At 33.7% G+C, this 24086-nt stretch overlaps 1 protein-coding gene across 2 annotated transcripts in view; it reads right to left on the reverse strand.

The window, feature by feature from the left end:
• Positions 1–24086, reverse strand: part of Plaa (phospholipase A2 activating protein) — a 33161-nt gene that overhangs the window by 6040 nt on the left and 3035 nt on the right. For both annotated transcript variants that reach the window (XM_026387854.2, XM_026387853.2), the window contains exons 2-11: positions 19246–19439; positions 15294–15394; positions 15087–15207; positions 13683–13850; positions 13111–13246; positions 10908–11077; positions 9649–9806; positions 8721–8940; positions 5265–5333; positions 1991–2062 (exon numbers count right to left, since the gene is read on the reverse strand). In XM_026387854.2, coding sequence (XP_026243639.1) covers positions 1991–2062; positions 5265–5333; positions 8721–8940; positions 9649–9806; positions 10908–11077; positions 13111–13246; positions 13683–13850; positions 15087–15207; positions 15294–15394; positions 19246–19439 — 1409 coding nt within the window. The remainder of the gene's footprint in view (positions 1–1990; positions 2063–5264; positions 5334–8720; positions 8941–9648; positions 9807–10907; positions 11078–13110; positions 13247–13682; positions 13851–15086; positions 15208–15293; positions 15395–19245; positions 19440–24086) is intronic.

The following is a 24086-nucleotide window of genomic DNA, read 5'->3' on the forward strand; positions in this document are numbered from 1 at the left end:
AAAGGACACATATAGGTGTGTGTAAGGGGGTGTTAAACAATCAATAACATAACAAAGCAAAGGGTTTAAGTATCCCCAAACAAAACTGTGTTCAAAGTTCCTGAAGTAGAAAGCAGCATACCATGCTCAAGAAAGTGATGGTCAGTGTAGCTGGGGGGAAGAAAGGCACAGAGGAATATAAAGGCAGCAGAAAATATTCAAGGGGAAGCCACTTAAAGAGTTTTTTTAATCAAGAAAGGACAATCAATAAAAAAAAAACTAAGTAAATAAATAAATAAATAAATGCTATTTTTAAAAAAAATAAATAAATAAAAATAAAACAAAGGAAAAAAAAAAAAAGAAAGGACAATCAACAGAGTGAACTGTAAAAAGATCACTGGCTGCAGTATGGACCCCAGACCAGTTTGGAGGCATTTCATTAATCTAGGTGACAGGTTGGACTCAGGTATATAAAGGTCCAGTTTAGATACAAACTATTAAAAACACCTGGAAAACGGGAAGGAACGTTGTTAATTTAAGCCTGTTTTTTGTTACAATACATAATTTAGCAATTGTCAAACACATTCTAAAAAAATCTGCTTACATAAATTCTAGGAGGTAGATATTATCTCAACTTTGCAAATGAGAAAAGCAGAGGCAGAGATACATCAAATAGTTTTTTCATGGTAAAACAGACAAAAAGAAGCAGATTTGAATCTAAGCATTCTCATTCAGGAATCCATAATTTTAATTATGTTATGCTTTAATACTGCCAACCAATGTTACTTCTAAAATTAAAAATCAGCTTATAAAATCATATGCCAAGCTATTCTTAAGTAGAGTGATGACCTTATGGGAACTTCTTTTATGCTGCTTGTATAGTATGTGCTATTCAAATTATCATATACATATGCATATAAATATGGATATATATTCACATACATATCTATTATCACACAAAACATAAAATAGTAATTACATGGTAGTAATAGCAATTACATGCCCAGAGATCTGTCAACCTTGATAGAGAAGAATCACAGACACAGCTTTACATTTTACAGAAATACAGAAAACAGAAAAACATGCCTGCATATATTTAGTGATGAGTTGTATCACACTCTAGGCTAGATACTTAGGATAAAAAGACATTAGTTGCTAAGAAGAAGATCAAATATCTCATGCCTAAATCATAAAAACAAATTTTTTTTTTAGTCTTCTTAAAGAAAACAATGGATAAGCCAGGTGTGGCATGCCTATAATTCCAGCAGCTTGGGAGGCTAAGGCAGGAGGATTACAAGTTCAAAGTCAGCCTCAGCAACTTAGTGGAGACCCTGTCTCAAAAAAAAAAAAAAAAAGAAAGAAAGAAAAAAAGAACTGGGGATATGGTTCAGTGGTAAATGCTCCTGGGTTCATTCTCAGATACAGGGGGAAAAAACAAACAAACAAACAATGGATAACAATAAAGTGAATAATACTCTCAGCATATTAAGGAAGAATGAAGGAACAGAGATTGTAATAATTCTCAGATACAGGGGAAAAAAAACAAAAAAAAAAACAATGGATAACAATAAAGTGAGTAATACTCTCAGCATATTAAGGAAGCATGAAGGAACAGAGAATGGAATAAATATAGATTCTTCTAAGGGTAATGAGAAACCCAACTTACTACACTAGTTTTCAATTCTGGCTGCATATTAAAATCAAATTGAAGGTTTATAAAACTAACTTTGTCAAGGTCCTAACCTAGAGCAATATTAAACCACTGAGCATCTCTGGGGATGAGCTTGAGCTTATTCTTTTTAAGCTTCTCAGATGACTCTAATGTGTAGTAAAAGATAATTTTAACAAAATTCTAAAAGCCAAGCCAAGAAAATTATTTACTATGAAAATATTTCTCAATCAAGAAAACGATACAAATTTTCTGACTTTTTCATTAAAAGTTCCAATGAATTCTAAAAATTAAGAGAGAGAAAAAGAAAAAAAGAGAGAGAGAAATATTAAGAGTATATACCTGTAAATGGATCAACTCCAGTCATGTTAGTAGTGCCCATACTTGCAGAACCTGGCACATAACGACCAGCACCTGCAATGTAATAATACTTCTGGTAAGCAAAAGTAACTACAAATTATAAAGTCCATACTATTCCTTCTTTACATAACTTATTTTTAGTATTAGACATACTTCCAGAATAGCACCTTTATATACATAATAAATGTGCTATAAAATTTAATACAGAAAATAGAGTGGTGCTGTGCATATAATAAGTGCCCAATAAATGTTAGGTAAAAAAGTAATTTTCAAGTGACAAAATAAACATTGGATGCCTTATACATTATAATTATAGAAATTCAGGAAGTTATAAAAACAAGTGGATTAAAGAGAAAGCTTTCCAAAATGAAATGTGAACCCTATACTAAAAAAGAAAAGAATAAGGCTACCTGTGAGCACATAAGACAATTGGAAGAGACTTATATAATAGTTAGGGGTGCTATGACAACAGCCCAGTTACATTTGAGACCATACTTGTGGCTGTCTTATTGAAGGAAGAAAGGAAGGTAGGGAGGAAGGAGAGAGGGAGAGAGGGTAAGAGCAGAATTAGCAAGAGTTGGAGATGTTCAGAGGACTGGATTAGCCTTTGAGTGAAGGAGGAAGATGAGCTCATGTTCCGGCCTGAGTTTGTATATAATGTAGGAGTTGCTATAATCAGTGTGACACACAGAAAACATAAAAAAACTATAACAAAAAATAAAATCAAAAAAACGATAAACAAAAGCCAAGTGTGGAGGCACATGCGTATATCTGCAGGAGTATGAGGCAGGAGGATCACAAAATCAATGCCAGTCTCGGCAATTTTGTGAGCCACTGTCTTAAAATTAAAAAAAAAAAAAAAAAATTAAAAAGGTTGGAGATATAGCTCAGTGGTAGAATGCTCAACTAGCACATGAGGCCCTGGGCTCATTCTCCATACTGCCAAAAATAATAACAACAATGAAACCACAGATAAGTAGATTTGTTGAGCATTAATTATGTCAGCCAGCATGGTAAGCATCTTATATGCACATTCATTCAAATATTAACTAAACACCATTATAATTCACAATATTTTAGGCTGAATAACTTGCTCAAGGCATTAAGCTATTAAAAGGCAGACTATAGTCCTACACTTTTCTAAATGTGTTTTCTGATCACCTGAATCCGTTACCTATTTAATAGGCAGATTCCCAGAGTCTACCCATAACATAGTACTCTAAATTGGTGCCCCTCTAGAAACAAATAGGGAACTTGTAGAGATACATTAGAGCAAATCAGAACTAAGACCATTTAATCAGAATCCTTGGATGAAGGATTAAAGTATAAGCATTTTTAATCTCCCCACTAATGGAAGGAATCAAAATCTCTGGGGGTACAACATTGGGATAATTAATTTAAGTTTCTTAGATCATTCTAATAGATATAAGAAATGTGAGTAGTGCATAAATTAATAAGAAAAGAAAAATGAATTAGGGTTGATTTAAGGTGTAAGCCAAATGGGGAAATCTGGGGCCTCAATGCTATTTGGTAAAGTTGGGGGTGCAACATCAACAATAAAAATATAGCTAATATATATTGATTCCTTATATGTATTTCAAGCATTTTGTTTAAAGAGAGAGAGAGAAATTTTAATTCTTTTTTTTTTTTTTTTTTTAGTTTTTAGTTTTTGGCGGACACAACATCTTTGTTTGTATGTAGTGTTGAGGATCGAACCCAGGCCGCACGCATGCCAGGCGAGAGCGCTACGGCTTGAGCCACATCCCCAGCCCTGTATTTCAAGCATTTTGCTAAACACTTTATAAGTATTATGCCATTTAATTTTCATATCTCAATATGGTATGTGCTGTTATCTATTTTTTTTATATAAGTGTAGTTCAGTGATCGTAAAAACAATTCTCTTAGACATTTAGTATGTTATCTGCATATCTATACAATTACTGCATTTTCTGTTACTGACACTGTGCAACAGTGAGACATGCTCTGATTATGATGAATGGTTCCAGGAGTTCTTTTGATATTGTTGGTAACAGAAAAAAGCCACCAGTGACATTTTTGGAACTCTGTTGGAATAATTTTCAAGTCATCACTGTTCCAGAACTGCTGATAAAGTCATCAATTATCCACTCTTCAGGTCTTTTGAAATTACATTATGTCATCAAAGACTTCCTTAATAGTCAAGGTACTGCCACATCATTTGGCATTATAGTTGGTTATTTTAGTACACTGGCTATCAATGCATAGGGTATAAGTACTTTTGTCTGGGCCACCAGTTCATTCACAAGAAAAAGGAAGCTCATTGAGAGCAATTCATAATTTCACGACACTGACCTAAGGTTGTGTGTTGGCCCAATCTATGGCTGAGCAGATCATAGGGTGGTCATTTTTATAGCCCACAGTACTAAGACTGTAAGGCCAGTGGATTCCATAAAGGCTATGAATCTCTTCTCAAATTTGGTACTTTGTCCAAGAACTCTGCCTGAAGATCCAACAACAGCATCACAAAAGATATCAAGAGCCATTCTGAAATACAGACTTCTTCAGCTGCATTAAAGTCCAACTCTGGTGATTTTTTTCCAGTAGTATTGACACTGAATTACCTCAGTAATTCACTCTCATGAGATACAAAGACACTTCAAGGGCTTCAGGAAGGCCATTAATAATTTAGATTAGGAAGACTAATCCTGGGCAGTCAGGTGAAATGTCTCCTCCCACGCTAAGTCAAAATATGCCTGGGCTGACTTCTTGATTGCATGGCTCCATCCAATATCAGGACTCACACAGCTCCTTCTCTGCTTGTAACTGGTAGCATCTCACCAATGATGGCGCTCATGCTGTGTCTTGGTTGATGGGCTCCCCTATTATCTAATTTCACAGATAAAAAAAATAGGCTGAGATAGGTTAGGTAACTTGCCAACTCCTCATAGCAAGTAAGTGGTAGAGCCAGATTTTCAACCAAGGTCTGTCTGTCTCTAAAACCTATATTCTTGTACTATTCTACTCTCCTGGCAGGAAGAACCATGGGAGAAAATGATGGGTTCTAAAAATAGGTTATTCAAGAATCATAAGGAGATCTACAAAATTATTCCAGGAAAAAGCAAAAATTAGAAGTTAAAGAAAAGGAGACCAATCAAAATTGAAAATATAGTTAAGGGAAATTATCAGTTACTAGATAATACTTCTAAAATGTAAAACCACATAACACAAAATGCTTTATCTATGTGGTAAAGAAGAATAAGTTAAAACTACATCCCACCTGTAAAAGGATCTGCTGTTGGCATAGTGTTGGATGATCCTGAAGAGCCTGGAACATACCGACCACCACCTGTGTGTACAAAATAAAGGAAAAGCTGACGTATACCAAAATTCTGAATTTCATAAACAGTATAATACTTACATTAGAAAAACCCAAACTTGTAGAAAAGCTGAAGAGCAAAGCTGTCACATGAATACAATAGAGCATTATGACTGGGGAGAAATTAAGATTTTAGCGATTCTCTTAAGTTTTGTTTTCTTAAACTTTAATGCGTTTTTTTTTTTTTTTTTAGTCTTGGCCCCAGCATGTAAATATTAAAATAACTGGTATTCTAAAATAAAAAGAATTGCAGGTGATCTCTGACCTAAATAATATACACATATAGTAAATTCCTGTTCCTATACAAATTCACTAGAATTCCTGCTGTTGCTGTTGCTATCAAAACCACAGGCATTGAATGTTAATCTTTTAGAGAAGCTCTGGTTCATTAATTCAGGTGTCAAACAGTAGATTCAGTTCCAGGGATCCAGCAGGGAACAAAAATTGCTTGTATCCATTGAAGCTTATAACTAACTAGTGGTGGAAAGAATTACAAAGGGTAAGAATGCTACCAAAAAAATATTTCCATTTATACATTTACAAGCATACAATATATGAGAATACATGTCGTGTTAGTAGCTCTAGGGAAATAATCAGGTTGTCCACAAAAAGATATGTAAGAATGTTTATAACATCTGGGAAGAGCAAAATAAGCCAAAGAGTTGCTAGGTTTCCAGGCTCAACCAACTGCCTTGATACCTGCCCTCATCCCACAAGATGGCTTAACCAGCATTGCAGGGAGAATTTATTATTTTGAGAGTTCATTCTTTTGACCTGAGGCTGAACTTTCAACAAGAGAAATATCCAGGCACTAAGCATCTAATTTTTTTTTTCTTTTTGTGTTAACTTCATATATTTGGAGGGCTAAATCATTTTTAGTTCAGTAGTAAATTACTTTGGGCGATCTACTTTGGGTTCGGAGAAGAGAGAAAATTTGGAAACATGGAGTACCCAAAAGAGAAGAACTATGTAAGAAATTGAGACAGGAAGAGGCTATGGGTTTTTGTAGATCAAGGGAATCACTACCATGTGAAAAATTAGGTCGGTAAGACAATGGGGAGCTAGGGACATAGCTTAATAGCAGAGTACCTGCCTAGCATATTGAAGGCCTTGGTTTTAATCCCCAGCATCTCAGTATCTCCCCTTCTCTCTCACACACACATGAAGAAACGACAACAAAAAAAAATTAACAATAAACTACCTATTTCAAATTTTTATTTAGAGTAGGCCTTAAACAAAAATGTGGCATTCTGTTTCCTCAGATTCCTGGATCTAGAACTCAGGGTAATACTACTAGGATCATAATCTACTTTCTGGGAGCCAAAATTCAGACTAATACTAGTTTTATTAATTATTAGTATTTACTAATTATCAGTAGTAATTACTAGTATTAGTAAGCTAATTCTAATTAACTTAATTAGTATTACTAGTAATCTTTTAAAAATCAAAAAGATTAGCATTTAATGCCCATCGTCCTGATAGCAACAGTAAAAGCAGGAATTTTAGTGAATTTATATAGGAATGGGATAGGAATTGATTGTACGTATATATTATTTAGGTCAGAGATCACCTGCAATTCTTTTTATATTAGATTAAAGTGATTTTAATATTTATGTGCTGGGACCAAGACAGAAAACCATTAAAGTTAAGAAAATAGAACTTAGAAAAAAAAATTACTGGAATTTTAGTTTCAGGCTAATACTACTTTACAGATTGGCATGCTCTCCTAACCCCATTTATAACATTTCAGATACTACATAAAATGTTAAAAACTAACTTGAAATAAGCATGTGGAATGCAAATCACAATTCAGCCCTAGAGTTGATGTACAATTAACTAATTTACCTTCATGTGAAAATAATTTCTTTTGTGTGTTGTACTGGGGATTGAACCCAGTGAAAGGGGTGTTTTACCACCAAGCAACATCTCTAGACCTTTTTATTTTTTTTTTTTAATTTTTTTAGTTACAGATAGAGACAATACATTTATTTTATTTATTCATTTTATGTGGTGCTGAGGATCAAACCCCATGCCTCACAAAGGAGAGGCAAGCGCTCTACCACTGAGCAATAACCCCAGCCCTAGACCTTTTTATTTATTTTGAGATGGGGTCTCACTAAGTTCTCAAGGTTGGCCTTGAACTTGGGATCCTCTTGCATCAGCCTCCTCAGCTGCTGCCACTATACCCCAGTGAAAACAATTTCATTTTACTAAATATTACTATAAAATGGAAACTAAGGTGCATGCCTGGAATCAGGCAGCGACTAAAAAGGCTTAAGCAGATGGATCACAAATTCCAGACCAGTCTTTGCAACTTAGCAAGGTCTCAAGCAACTTAGCAAGACCCTGTCTCAAAATAGAAAATATAAAGGGCTGGGTATGTGGCTCCGTGGTTAAGTATCCCTGGGTTCAATCTCTGGTAACAACAACAACAAAAAGAAAACTAGGGTCTAGGTGCATTGTTTAGCAATAGAGTACTTGCCTAGCATGTGGGAGTCTCTAAATGTACCCCAGCACAACGGGGGAACTATATAAAGGAACTTAGAAGTTTATTTTTATTTCAAATGACTGAATCAAATTTTCTTAATTTATTTAGTTTACAGTGAGGCTATATTTTTGAAAGACAATAATTATTTCTAAACACAGAATTGTATAATTCAAGGGTTAAAAATATATCAATCATAGATGTGAGGTAAAAATCCCTTGTAGATTTTTAAAAAGAATTTAAACAGCTAATCATAGTTTTAAACACATCAGAAAAAGTCAACCAAGCTCAGTGGTATAGCATGTGCTTAGAAAATGCCCAAGGCATTTGGTTTAATCACCAATAACCCCGCACCCCTCAAAAAGGCCAAAGTCAAAAACTAACTCTGATTGTGATAGTTTGGATCTAGAATATCCTCCAAAGGTTCATGTTTAAAGCTTAGTCCCATAAAATCAGAGGGGGCTTTTGAGAAGTGATTAGATCTCAAAGACTCTAACCTCATCAATGGATTGACATAGTTCAATAGACTACTGGGGAGGTGGTGGAAATTGTAAGAGGTGGTACCAAGGGACTTTGTCTTTGAGGCATGCCCTTGGGGACTATTTCTGGTCCCTGACCCCTTTCTCTTGCTTTTTCTCTGCTTCCTGTCTGCCATGGGGTAACAGCTTTGCTGTATCACACCTTCCCCACATCATGATGTCCTGTCTCACCACAGGACCTGAATCAATACAGCCAATGACCATGGACTGAAATCTCTGAAACCCTGATCCTAAAAACAATCTTTCCTCCTCTAAGTTAAAATTTTAGGTATTTAATCACAGCAACAGAAAGCTAACACAGATGGATATGAGTTAATACAAACCCTAACTTACCTGTAAATGGATCTGAAAAACTGGTATTCCCAAGTCCCAATGTTTGTCCTTTTGTGTTATCAATAATAAATTTAGCCACTTGATCTAAAAACATGGGATTCAAATCATTCTTCTGTAAGAAATTATATGCGGTTAGCCAGGGATCATCACTGGTATTGTATGGCAATTTATATGATGGTCCACCTTCATTGACATCAATTGAGAAAACATAATCAAATTCCTATAATGGGAACATTAAAAAAAATTTTCATATGTTAGTGATATATATATATATAACACAGAGGTCAATGTGTTCTTTATTTTAATAATTGCAATGCCTAAACTTTCTCCAAAGCGCAATGCTAAAAGCTTCCTCTTTGGAAGATAAAGATTAACTGTAATTTTATGTGCTGTAAGATTAGTATTTCACAGGGGGTGGGGAGAAAGGCGATGGGAAATGGATTATAACATTAATTCTATTAGACAAAGGAAGAACCAAAGGAAGATTTCCAACTGGTTTATCTCAAGAGAAAAGTTATCAGCTGTTTGGTACCCTACTTACCAAAACCTGCTGGCAAAATAAGCACTGCCCTGCAGGATCCCTCAAGTCTTGTCAAGTTAAATACAGCCAGGCATTAAGCAATAGATGTAGCACTAGATGAGAGGTGGAACAGAAGTCCCCAATCCAAAATTAGTGGGAAAAGTTATGTATGGGAATTCTAAAAGACAGATTATGGCTAACTTGCCTATCAAGTGCAGCTTCTTCTACATGGACGACATATTTTAAAAATCTATTTCAAAACAGGTAAAAAGATAATTTCCCCACAGTAATATAGTTTTCAATGTCAAAGCACCAAAGAAAAATTTATCAGCACAGGGAAAAAAATACCTATAATTTGTCTAATAGTCTAAGATAATGATATTTAGAAAGTACTTTAATTTAACATACTTTCCCTTCATATAAAACTTTTCCAGATGTTTGCTGAGTAGCACCAGAAGAGCCAACAACATCACCAATTTTTATCCACCTTCCTTCACTAACACTCCACTGATAGGCTTCGACTCTGTCCCCATCTCTGATTAGACGAGTTTGTCCTTCTCTAGTACCTTAAAACAAAAATTGTAAGAATCAAAAGTAGAATGGCAGAGTAAAATTTGAAAACATTTAGAAAGAAAAATTTTAATACTAAAATGTATACATGAAATTTAAAAGAGAATTTTATTTTAGTAGAAATTTTATTTTAGTAATAATTCTAGTAGAAAGTGACCAAAGGAAAATAAAGGTTGTAAAGAAATTTTACGAACTAATATAAGGCTTAAAAAATGTGATTCTAAGCTGGGCATGGTGACACACGTCTATAATCCCTCTCAGCTACTGAGAAAGTCGAAGTAGGAAGATCATAAGTTTAATGCCAGCTTGGGCAACTTAGCAAGACACTGTCTCAAAATAAATAAAATATAAAAGGCTGAGAACATAGTTCATTGGTGTGTACTACTAGGATGTGGGAGACGTCTAGGCTTAAATCCCAATACCTATCACCAAAAGAAAAAAAAAAAGATTCTGCTAGAGAGCTAGCAATTTTACCCACTATTGCCTTTGCATCCTAAATGCAAACCTTTACAAAATATAAAAAGGCAAATAACATCTACTATCATAAAAATAGTTTTGACCTCATGAGCATCCTAACAAATTTCAGATCCCCAGGGTTCTATGAATCTAGTTTTGAGAAGTGATGATGTAATGGGTCAGGGATATATCCATAAGGTTTTACTTGAGATGACTTTTGTTCTTGGATTTCAAACTCAAATGATCCCTAACTTGTAGACATTGCTATATTTGAATTCACTTTTGTGTTTAGTCTTTATAACTCTTTCAGGGAATTCGATTAGCCAAAAAATATTACCTATGTATTTTTCAAGTTTCTACTATTTTTGAGCTAAGTGTTGAGATTCTTATTAAAAGGAAAAAATCCTGTTCATGGGAAGCATCACTCAAAGTCTACACTGTGAGATAGGTGCAAGAGCAACATAGTTTCTCATAGCAGTTACCTGTGGTAATAAAAATTCACAAAAAAACAGAATCTGGCAATGAGAATAACAATGAAACACTAGCAAAACAACATTTTCTCCCTTCTTATCGTTCTTAGTATTCCCAAAGGCAAATGTGGTGACATTTTAAACTGCTATTAGAAACACTGCAATATTTACCAGGTTCATTCAGATGTTCCCTCCCAGGAAGCTGTTCAGCATTAATGTCCCCTAAATCACCAGTTTTGGAATCAATGGTTGCCTGAGAAAGCTCTTTTTCAAAAGCCTTGATTTCCTCAGCACTTGCTATCCGATCCTCTGATTCTGTAAACACTCTAATAATACCATCACTATAAAAAAAAACAAACACAATGATTTTAAAAATCATTGCCATAGTATATCAACATTCCACACCTGAATGATCCAAAGCAAAAATTCATTTGTGAATATAAGAAATGTTACTATGTATTTATTTATAGCACTATACTGACCCCAGAACATTACTCCATATTATAAATTACTGAAAATGGACACAGAAATACATATTTAATATAACTTTTAAATATTTACTTTCCATCATAACAATCTAGAATTATGCAATTTACTTTTAAAGTCAATATTACATAGGTTTTTTTACTATAAAGAAGGATAGTGCACTGGTTTACTTTATACAAGGCTCAAAGACCCACCCTAATACTTATAAAATAAAAGATGTTCAATAGGGAAGCACGGGCTTTATTCACCTTACTAGTACCGAGCAGTAACCTCAATCAAAGAAAAACAATGGCCTTAAGTTTAGACTGCAAAGCAGCCCTCAAACTTTATTCCCGAAAAAAATCACTCCATTTCTATGGTTCCTCAATTCTAAATTTTGAAATAGGAGAGCCAAGTTAGCTACTTTCAATTGTATTCATCCCACTCAATTCCACAGAATCTTCTATGTAAATCAATTTCCCTCTTTCAATTGTTTTTTCTTCAACTTCTAATATGCTTAGTGGAAAATAAAGCTAAGCCAACAAACCAACCTTTGACTTGGCAAAAAATAAATAAAAGAGTTCTATTTCATTAAACCTCTATCTCTTACAGCTATCACATTTTTCCCATTACCTTCAATGCCAGATTAATCTGTAATCCTTTCTTTCAACCATCTCTCAACTCTTTAATTCCTCTTGCCATTTTTTCTATCATTTTCTACCAAAGTAGGACATCAAAAGAGTTACTAATAACAATTTTTAAACTAAATCCTAATGCTTTTCTAATTTTCAATTCCCTCACACCTCTTGCATTTTCTTTTTTCCACACTGATGATAATCTCCCTCCAAAATCTCTCCTTTGTCATCTCCCTCCACTTCATCATCTGGATTCTTTTGTACTATTTAACATACTGGCCCCTTCTATCCATAGTGTATTGCAAGATTCGGTTCCTAGTCTTCTCTTCTTCCTCTGTACATCTTCCCTCAGAAAAAGGTGATCAATAGTTTGTTTATGGCAGTTTTAGATAAATCTTTACCTTAGTTTCAGTTCTTATACTAGGCTCCAACTGTCCATGATCTACTGGCATGGGTGTAGCTGACCAACACTTAGAGGAAGTCTAAAGCCAAAGTTATAACTTTTGCACCAAATTAATTGTCCCACTTTTCCATTTTTATTGATGGGAATTGCCAACCACCAAAAGTTTAAAGTATTATCTTTTCCCTTCACTCTTATTCTCATAATTTTTGTCTGAATTATCTTATTTATTTCTTATCCAGTGCCATTGTGGGATCACTGATTTTTAACTTCATATCTTACTGCTGCAGTTAATTTCTAGTTTGCTTTCCTGTCACGTCACATCTAGTTAAATTTAAGATATATATTTAATGACACACAAGGTTCACTTTAATAATATCATTTCTTGCTTGAGCATTATAACACCTTAACCCTAAACTACCAATAGTTAAGCCCCATCATATCTACTATTTAATGTTCCCGCCTTAATTTTTCATCCTTTTCCCTCATCTCCTCTGAATATCACATTCATTCCATAGAAGCTTATATCTTTTGTTGGAAATTCTAATTTCCTTTCCTACTCATTATCCTTCAAAATTCAATTTGAATTTCTTCTTCTTCAGAAAATTTTCCCACAAATTTTTACATCCTCTAACTTCTTTTACATTCAATGTATGGACGGTACAACTTTTAGTACAATACTTGTATATCATGTATCATTAGTGTAATATCATGTGTCATTTGTGTAATAGTTGTTATACCTACTTTGCTCAATTAATGGAAATGTGCAGTCTTCTCATTTCACCTGCTATTCCTATGGCTTACCTCTGTACACTCTAGTGCCTATCATAGGCCTAGATACATAAAATTTATTGACTGACTAGAATATAAATACCTCGCACCAACCACAATGTCACCATTGTCCAGCACACAGCAGCACCATATAGACTGAGCTGGAAGTCGGATTGTTTGAGCACATTCTCCTTGTTTCCAGATTCTCAGAGATCTGTCTTCTGCTGTTGTCACAAAATCTAAAATTAATGAAAATGGGGAAAAAAACTTGTTTAGACATAAATAATAACCTTTATAAACAACATCTTTCTATATGTACAGATCTTTTAAATCTCAATGTGTTTTAAAATTAGTTTTAAATTTTATATTAGTCAATTATATACAACTTCAAAAATCACGTTTTAATTCCTTCACATCTTATAACCTATACCATGTACCAATGAATAACAGAAAGTCATTCCTCAGATACTTGTGAACATTTTATAATACAACCACTAATCTGAATTAATATAAAGATGGCAATATAATTTTCTCCACTTGGGAAAACAGATACTTAGGAAATATTTAGTTAACAATAAGCTGATTTAAGTAAGCAGCCCTCCTGTCCTCAGCTCAAGAGTAGAATGAAATAACGCACAAAACAAAATTTTAATACAGAGAATACACTACTCTTACCTTTACAATTAGGAAAGACAGATATGCTATAAATATAATTTGTATGTCCATAATATACTTCAAGACACTCGCCAGTGATTTGCCATCTTCTAATACTAGCATCATTTGCACAGGAAAGAAATTCTGTTTCACTCAAAATTGCCAAACCTCTTACACAGTCTTCATGCCCTGCATTTAAAAAAAAAAAAAAAAGTATCCTTTGCTCAATGGCTCCATAGAGTTTACAAAAATTATAAAACGTATTAGTTACTAATGTGATTTTTCAAGTTACAAAATTTTCCTTTTTTCTATAGAAAAGCCTGGTAATCAAAATTGTATTTCAGTTATGGCAATATTTTCTATTCTTCAGAAGTTATTTTGCTTTAATCACATTGTTTTCTAAATTATTTCCTAAACCTTTCAGAGACAGTATTTTGACTCCAAAAATTCTTCATGTTCACCTGACAATTCCTTTTTAATTTTTCTTTAACAAGAATAATTCATAAAAGTCACAATATTCAAATATATCAAAATATATATTACAAAGTAAGTGTCTCCTAAGTTTAAGGACAAAACATTTTCTGATGTTGTGACCTAATAAAGAAAATGAGAAAACAAAACTTTCATGTTCAGTATTTGTTGATTTAGATTTGTTATCCTAAATTAAAGACTTGATATATAAATTGTAAATACTGATGCAGAAAAGAGAGGGATACTTAATTATAACTTATTATTTTCCACCTATAGTTACTTTTATGTGTATGAAGGGACTTTTTACTTTTATTTTTTTCAAAGTATTATCCAGGGTGGTGATGATCAAAACTTACACCGAAATTAAATACCTCTCAAATAAATAAATCAATTATATTAATACTAGACAGCAGAGGGGCCAGGGCTCAATCCCCAGCACAAAAACAAACAAATTATTAAAAGTTAGACAGCAGATACCTCAGTGTAGTTGTATTCTATGGAAACCCACAAGATTAAAAAAAATCTAAACTTTATTATTATTAAACAATGTACTTCAACAAAAATAAAGGCAATAATGATGCTTTCAGTTAAAGATTATACTGCTGACCTACCATCAGTAAGGATGCTTCAATTTTCAGCCTGAACCTGTTAAAATGACAATAAAAAAAACACAAAAAAAGCATACACATTTTATAGCATATCAGATAACTTTTTATTAGTCTACACCTGATTGTTTTATGAGAGTTCATTATAACATTAGAAAAGATACTAAACAGTAACTGTCAGAAAATTACATTTGTCCAAGTTAGCTGGCTCATAAATACTGATGTTTTTCAAATGTCATTTTTAAGCTTCTAATTTGTTGAGAAAAATATCATCTGAGCAACTAAGAAGTAATAATAATGGAACAATATAATAAATTTAATTATAATTAAATTGTCTACCCCATCTTACCTGAAAAAGTCCTCTCACACCTTCCAGCCTTCCACAGCTTAATAGTTTTATCTGCTGAACCAGTTAACATTAAGCCCTGTTCAGGTAAAATCTTTACTGCCCATACAGCAGCAGTATGACCCTGTGGGTAAAATGGGTATCAGTTTAAGTTGCATAGAATTATCATACTTGTTTATTATCTAGAATATTCACACAGACATACTGTACCTGTAAGGTCATCATGCATTTGTCATTCAGCCAGACTTTAGCAGTTGTGTCCCATGAGCCACTAAGTAATGTCCCAAATTTCCCAGATGATAAACTACAAACTAGGGGGGAAAAGTCATTAATTAATACACTTTCATAGAGAAAAAATGCTTAACCTTGCAAATTATTAAAGTATTGCAATTTAATTTTTTATTTTGTAGTTGTAGATGAACAGAATGCCTTTATTTTATTTATTTTATGTGGTGCTTACAATCGAATCCAGTGCTTCACACATGTTAGACAATTGCTCTGCCACTGAGCTATAGCCCCAGCCCAATTATTGCAATTTTAAAAACACTTTGTGAAGTGAATACCCAACTGAGGTTCAACTCAATAGAGATGAAGAATGCAGTGGTCAAGAGCACAGGCTCTGGTAGAAGAATGCTTGGATATAAACAAACTGTGTGACCACTGGGATAATGAATGCTTAACCTTAGATTCCTAGTCTGTAAAATGAGGGAACAGGACTAACTGGGCTGCATAATTCCTTCTGGCGCTAAGAAACAACCATAGGAAAATAATGCAGGTGATTTTTGAAACCCTGTTTATGTAAATATTTAGGGTCACTTTCAAGAAAATGACAAAAACGAAAACAAAACAAAAACCTGCAGCCAAGATCAAAGTTCAACAGTATTAGAATCGTTAATTAAATGCTTTACTATCTCAATGTAAAATTATGCAGGCTCAAAATCATAAATATTAAAAATTATCTTAGAGGGCTAGGGTTGTGGCTTAATGGTAGAGCGCTTGCCTACCAAGTGTGAGGCACTGGGTTCAATCCTCAGCAGCACATAAAAATAAGTTATTATGTCCATCAAAAGCTAAAAATACATTTTTTATTTATCTTAGAAAAGGACAAGTATTCCAGAGAATCAAAGCAAAGCCACAAAGAATAAGGGTTGTAACCTCTCTTATAGGATCAGGAGGAACTGATCAAAAAAATCTCAGAGTAGGAGGTTCTTGAAATAATCATTTCTTTGAATTTCAGAATGGCAATAGACAAGAAACTGCTATTTTGCACTGTTTCTTTTTCTTAATGGGAATGTTTGCTCTTCCCCATTCCACAATAGTATACAAGTATGGGTGATATAGGTGCTTTTAGCTCACATACCTCTGAATTAAAGAGGAACTACATATAGACCTGATGCAGAAACACCTAAACAACATTTCCCTGATTTTCAGAATACTATGCATCACTTCAAAGTACTTAACTTTGGGCTTTATGCTGTAACTGAGTGGGAATTTGGACTGTTTGGGAGGTGGGTGTATTTTGCCTGCAGAAGGGAAAACAATCTAAGTAGCTAGTGACCAGAAGGCACACTGTGGTAGTTCTCCCTTTTCAAGCACATAAGAGGATGGTATTTTCCTCCTGTATATGAAGTTGTCCTTTCATTGATGCAATAACTGCTGAAGCACAAGTAAAGATAAAGCGACTCTGAGAAAATCTGGCATAATCCCTTTACTGATTCATGTTGAACATGTAAGGTGAATGAGATATATTCTGTATTATGTCACATCTGGGAATTATTTGTTACTATATTGTATAAGAACCTCGCCTACCCTGATTTATATGTTAAAACATTTGAAAAAGTAAGTGCTTCCCAGACCTCCTGCAACATATAAAAAAGGGTCCTTAACCTTAGAGTAAATACTTTTTCTTTGACAAAAATAAAATTTAAAAACCAAGTTGATTAAAATTCCAGTTAAATTAATATTCTCCTTATTTTCTACTTTGTTTTAGAAAAATTTAATACGTGATTTTGAAAATAAATACAATATACTAAGGTAAAAATTAGGTGGAAAAGGAAAGCAGGACAAAGAGTAGTAGGTAAAATCTGTAACATGAGGTCTTGAAAGTGGGTTAGTGTTGAGCCTCTCTCTATACAGCAGAAGACAGAAACCTTGACTGAGTATCATCAGCTAAGTTACTGAGTGCTTACCATGTGTCCAACACTATAAAAAGTGTATTCCTGTTTGCAACAACTTCAGGAACCAGATATTGCTCCATTTAACAGATTAGGAGACTAAAATTCAGAGAGATTAAATTATTTTAATTTGGGGATGAAAAGAGGAGTGGGAAATGAGGTCTTGTTATAGTCCATAGGCTGACACCAAACTCCTATAGGCTCAAGCTACCGTCCTGCCTCAGCCTCCAAGTAGCTGGGACTACAAAGTACCCACCACCATGCCAATGAAACTAGATACTCAAGAATTACATAACTAGTCTTTGCAATGAGAACACAAAACATCCTTATGATGCATAATGTATCTACATACACTTGTTCTTAGGAACAAACACTGAAAGATATTACTGTACAAATAAATACACGAACTACTGTGTTTAGATGTTGAAATTAAAGTGAATTTTCCCATTTATATGAAAAGGTGCTTTTCAAATAGTTAAAATTCTTTTTTTAAAGACTGACTTAACACTTCTGTAATACTTCATTATTCTTTGTTTGTTTAAATTCAAGTGCCAAGAGGGCCAGTAAATTAAATCACTGGAATGTTCTATTATTACTGCACTTATGTACAGAGTACTTGAAGTGCATTGGAAATAGTTAACTTAAAAAAAAATTCTTCTTTTGGATCACTTTTCTAAGGTAGAATAACTTACCTCTAAAACTTTTTAAAATGATGTGCACATTTATTTATTTATTCATTTATTTATTGTCTATGGCAGCTGTTGTACTATAGTGGCAGAACTGAGTAATGATAGCATTCATATGGCTTGAAAATTCTTAAGATATTTAGTATGTGATCCTTTACAAAAAAAGTTTGATTATCCCTGTTTTAAAGTTTACATTTTGCTATATTTGTAAATAAAATAGTATATCAAGAATTTCTTTTAAAATAACAGTGATAGAGGGTAAGATTTAAAAAAAAGGTCACTTGTTGATAATCTTTTAAAGCTATATAAATACATAGATGGAAGGGATTATTATATTTTTCTCTCGTATATATGATTATGTGATAACTCATTATAGAATACCAAATTTTGGGCTGGGAGTGTGGCTCAGGGATGGAGCATTTGCCTATCATGGGTAAGACCCTGGGTTTAATCTCCATCATGCACACACACACAAAAACAAAACAAAACCCCTAGTATCTATTTTGTATACATTTACAGATTTCTATAAAAAAATTGTAAAAATCTGTTTCACTCTGTGTGAAATATTTTACACATACAAACATTTTACAAATTTTTCAAAGGAATTAAGTTTGAAATATTTATGGGTAATGTCCCAAATTATTCCAGCCATAAATATAAAAATAAGTCCGTGTAAATGGACTGATCAAGCTTGCCACTTCATAACAAAGAGCTGTTCTGCCATATATAAATCCAGAATCACCACAGAACCAGGAATATATACAAATTATGGGAAAATGGTATTTACAAGTTTAAAAATCTTCAATACTGATATTAGATTAGTAAATGCATTTCTTCCTGGTCTTCAATTTGCTGCAAAGAGATGACAGCCAAAAGATAAAGACATATTCTACATAACTTTACCACACAAAATAGTAGAAGATCTAATCCATGAAGTATATTAAAATTATACAGCCTCTTCCTTTTATAAATAAACACTTTATTTTTTATATATAGGCTGGGGTGTAGCTTAATGGTAGAGTGCTTGCCTAGCATGCATAAGGCTCTGGATTTGATCCCCACCATTGTAAAATAAAATAAAACAAAGCAAATCATATATATATATCAGCATATCAATCTTTAAATTCACAAGTACATTTGGAACAGAGATTTCACAGAACTAAAGTGACAGAAAAAGTTTTGCACTATCAAGCCATAGCTATAGATGAAAGAAAAAAAAAACTTGGAAAAAATAAATATGTAAATATTACTTTCAAGGGGATAAAAACTTCAATTAGAAAAACACCAAAGTGTTATACTCACCAGTATTTTTGTGACCTTTCAAAATATAAAGAGGCACTGGACTGTCCAGTGAGAAAATGCAAATATTGTGGTCATTTCCTCCAGTGGCAATCAGTCCATGAGGGTACATGTCACTTGAGGGTATGATGCATACACAAGATACAAAATTAGAGTGGCCACTCATACAGTGCATTTCTGTAAAGCCCCTGTTAGGACTAGAAAAACAAGACAATTAATAGATAAATATTTGTCCTGTGCCCTACCCTAGAACATAACTGTCCAAGTATTCATTTTCATTTTGCATTCATGCTGAACTTTAGAGTATATACTACTTTACAAATCCATTGTTATATATTAAGTGAACTTGATAGGACAGTAGAAATGATCAAGTCTCAGTAAAAGAAGAAAGATGAAAGAAAAGTGAACAGAGCCTCTGCAACCTGTAGAAAACAATCAAGAGAACCATATACATAAAGAGGGAGAGAAGAGAGAATATTTAAAGAAATAATTGCTGAAAAAATCCCAGGTATGAAAATACACATCCAGAGAAGCTCAACAAATTTCAAGACACAGACACCCACACTGAGACACATTTCAAAGGGAGAATCTTGAAAGCACTAAGAAAGAAATAACTCATATAAAGATCCTCTCAAGATAATGGATCTCATCAAAGCCTTTTGAGAGGAAGGTCTAGGGTACATAGCTCAGAAGTAGAGCAGGTGCTTAGCATGTGCAAAGCCCTGGATTCAATTCCCAATGCATGCACTGGCACACGCGTGTGTGTGCACACATACACAACTTTGGAGGCCAGAAGGAAATGTATCAATATATTAAAAGTAGTAAAATAAAATTTAAAAAACCCTTCACCCAAGAATCCTATGCCCTGCAAAACTGTTCTTCAAAAGGGAAGGAGGAATTAAAACTTTCCCAGATAACAAAAGCAAGGGAGTTTGTTACCAGGAGACTTTCCCCACAAGAAATGCTTAAAGAAGTCTTGCGGAGTAAAATGAAAGAAAATCAGACAGTAACCCAAAGGCATATGAAGAAATAAAGATCTCAACAATGATAAATACATCTAGTAATACAGAAGTGGTTTGCAACTCTATATTTTGCTTTTTACAACTTAAGAGACTAATACATTTAAAATAATTATTAATGTTTTGGAGTGCATAATGTACAGATGAAGTTTTTTGACACCCACAACCAAAAGGAGGAAAAACAGAGTTGTGAAGGAGCAGAATTTGTATGTTATTGAATTTAACTTGTATAAACTCAAATTAGAGTTAAAAGTTTGGCATGTTCAATGCAATTCTTATGGTAACTACAAAGAGAATAGCTAAGAATCTACACAAAAGGAAATGAGAAAGGAATTTAAATTTTTATTACAAAATATCAACTGAACACAAAAGACAGTGATGCAGGAAATGAGGATGAAAAAGCTATAAGGTATACAGAAAATAAATAGTAAAATGCTATCAGTAATGACTATAAATGTGAATGGATTAAACTCTCCAATCAAAAGACAGATGGGCAGAATGGTTTAAGAAATATGATCCAATTATATGCTGTCTATAAGAGACTCATTTTTGATCTAAAAACAAATACAATGGAAAATTCCATGAAAACAGTAACCAAGAGAGAACAGGGTTAGCTATACTAATATAAGACCAAATAGACTTTAGTTTTTAAAAAGTGAGACATACATTATTATATATTAATAAAAATGCAATATGCAAGAATACAAAACAATCATAGACACTTATACACCAGATAACAGGCCATCAAAATACACAAAGCAAAAAGTGACAGAATTGAAGGATAAATAGTTCTACAATAATTGGAGAAGACCTCAATACCCCATTTTCAATAATGAATAAAACAACTAGACAGAAAATAGGTACAGAAATTAAAGGCTTAACACAATAAACCAACTAAAACTAACAGAACACTTCACCCTGGGCTGGGGATGTGGCTCAAGCGGTAGCGCGCTTGCCTGGCATGCGTGCGGCCCGGGTTCGATCCTCAGCACCACATACCAACAAAGATGTTGTGTCCGCCGAGAACTAAAAAATAAATATTAAAAATTCTCTCTCTCTCTCTCTCTCTCTCCTTTCTCACTCTCTCTTTAAAAAAAAAAAAAAAAAAAAAAAAAAAGAACACTTCACCCAAGAACAAGACTCTTCTTGTGGAAAAGAGCACGATGATTTTTCTAATCAAAAAACTAAAACAGCCAGGGATGGTAGCTCATGCCTGTAATTCCAGGGATTTGCAAAGCTATTACAGGAGGATTGTGAATTCATAGCCAGCCTCAGCAACTTAGTGAGGCCTTAAGCAACTCAGCAAGACCATGTCTCTAAACAAAACATGAAAAAGAGCTGGGGTGTCGTTCAGTGGTTAATGCCACTGGATTCAATTCCCCATATTAAAAAAAAAAAAAAAAAACATGATTCAGTTATCCCATTTCTGAGTATATTTCTAATGGAATGAAACCAGAGTCTTAAAGAGATATTTAGACAACCATGTTCAGCATCATTATTTACAATAGCTAAAATGTGGAAGCAACCCAAGAGTCTATCAATCAATGAGTGGATAAACAAATGTGGTCAACACAAACAACAGAATTTTACTTAACTTCAAAAAGGAAAGAAATTCTGACAGGTTCTAAAATATGAATGAACTTTTGAGGATAAACTAAATGAAAAAAGCCAGTTACATAATGATGGTTACCATGAGCTAAGGAAAGGAAGCATGGGAATTTATTATTTTAATGAGTATAAATTTTATAAGATGAAATTATGAAGCTGGATGGTGGTAATAGTTGCATACCTCATAAACATACTTAATACTACTGAACTTTATACATAAAAATGGTTACAAAACTAAATTTTGTTAGATAGCTATATATTTTATATTTTTTTTAGTTGTAGATGGACATAATACCTTTATTTTGTGTATTTATTTTTACGTGATGCTAAGGATCAAATCCAGTGCAGAATGCATGTGAGGCAAGTGCTCTACTGCTGAGCCACAACTCCAGCCCCCTAGGTGTATTTTACCAAAATAAAAATAAATGGAGGGGGGGTTATGAGCACTATAAATCTACAGAAATGGGGAAAAAGCACAGAACAAGAATAAGCATAACCAATAGAAAATCTTCATAATCAGTTGAATCATATGAAAAAAATCTTCAAAGGAAGATAATTGGTAGTAGCCAATTTTTGTTCACTTCATTTATGAGAGTTTTTAAAAATGTTATTTTGAAAACATTTATCAATAAGCCCAGAGAAAATTTTAAAATAATACATGTTGAAAAATCTATAGTATGGGTGGTGGGGTTGGTGCACATCTGTAATCCCAGCTATTTGGAAGTGGAAGAAGGAAGATCATAAGTTTGAGGCCAGCCTCAGCAACTTACCAAGATCCTGTCTCAAACAAAAAATAAGAGTTGGGGATGTAGCTCAGTGGTAGAGCACCACTAGGTTCAATCCCCAGTACTGGGGGGGGGGGGGGGAATAAAATCAATATTAGGTAAATTACTAAGTCTATGTATGTGTGTCCTTTAGCACTTCTCAGCATAAATGTCTGTATGCATCATCCATAGTGGTCTATGAATTTTGTAATGGTGGAATCCAGATCTGATTTTTCTTTATATTTTCCCAAATTACTAACACAATGGTTTACATAGTAAGCATTAAGTAGTTTTTGAATGGATTAAAAAATGCTTTTAAGTATTAAGAAAAAGAAAAGACTGCCAGCCACCCCAGCCTGGCAACTATACCCTTCTTGTACTCTGCATACATATGAAACTTTTACTTAGAAAAGGTTAGTCTGAATGGAGGGGGGGGGGGCACCAGTCTTGGAACTGTGAGAAACATGTAATTTCATACTGAAGCCCAAGATTACCAAAAACAAAACACCTGAGGCTGGAGATCAGCCCAGGGAAATAGCCCCACCAATTAAGTTCAAAATCAACAAGTGCCAGCTAAGAGCAGAGAACTTCCCAAGAGCTTTTTATTTCCATCTTCAACAATAAGGACACAATACAGATTACCAAACATCTGAGGAAATGCCTCCAGCATAACATGAGTCGCCCCCCCCCCAAAAAAAACCCAACCAACCAACCAAACAAAAACAACCCATCAATTTGGAGGAAACAGACCACTCAGGAAAAAAAAATAAAATAAAATAGAAAAATAAAAATCATTAAGATCCTTGAAAATACTGCAACCATGAGACAAAGACAAAATTTCACAAATAAGTCAAGGTAATTCCATAAAAATTATAGCCAAAAAGAGAAAGAAGATATTGTTTTAAATGGGAGAAAAACAAAAAGAAATTTAGAAAATAAGTCCAATATTTGAATTTCTAAATTTTTAAAATCTTTTAAAATTAAATACTGCACAGAACACATCTTTATATAGAGAAATAGATGTAAAATGTAAGAATTAGGAGTTAGATAACTAATTTTTGCCTTTGAGAAAGAGAAATGTGGGGTGCAATATGAAGGGAGCAGGAATTGCTTTGGTTTCCTAACAAACCCCACAGATATACTGGATGAAGAACCCAAAGTACTGAGTTTACAAGAGGGAGAAGTCACTTTATCCTTAGCATGATCAGAGAATACTGAATGTATGAACTTCAACCTGCAGTTGTATCTTCCAATATGGATAGTTTTCAAAAGGCAAAGATGCTCAAGCCTTATCTCATCTCTCCCAACCCAGAAATGATGACAGACTTGGGAGATCCAATTTAGTACGAAGACAGCTTATGGAAATCTGAAGTAATATGAAATAGGAGCAGGTTGGCTGGCTCAATTTTATGTACTACTGAAAAATAGTGTCCAAAGGACCTTCAGAAGGTCC

Source organism: Urocitellus parryii, chromosome 4 (assembly GCF_045843805.1).
Source record: "Urocitellus parryii isolate mUroPar1 chromosome 4, mUroPar1.hap1, whole genome shotgun sequence".
Classification (NCBI taxonomy): domain Eukaryota; kingdom Metazoa; phylum Chordata; class Mammalia; order Rodentia; family Sciuridae; genus Urocitellus; species Urocitellus parryii.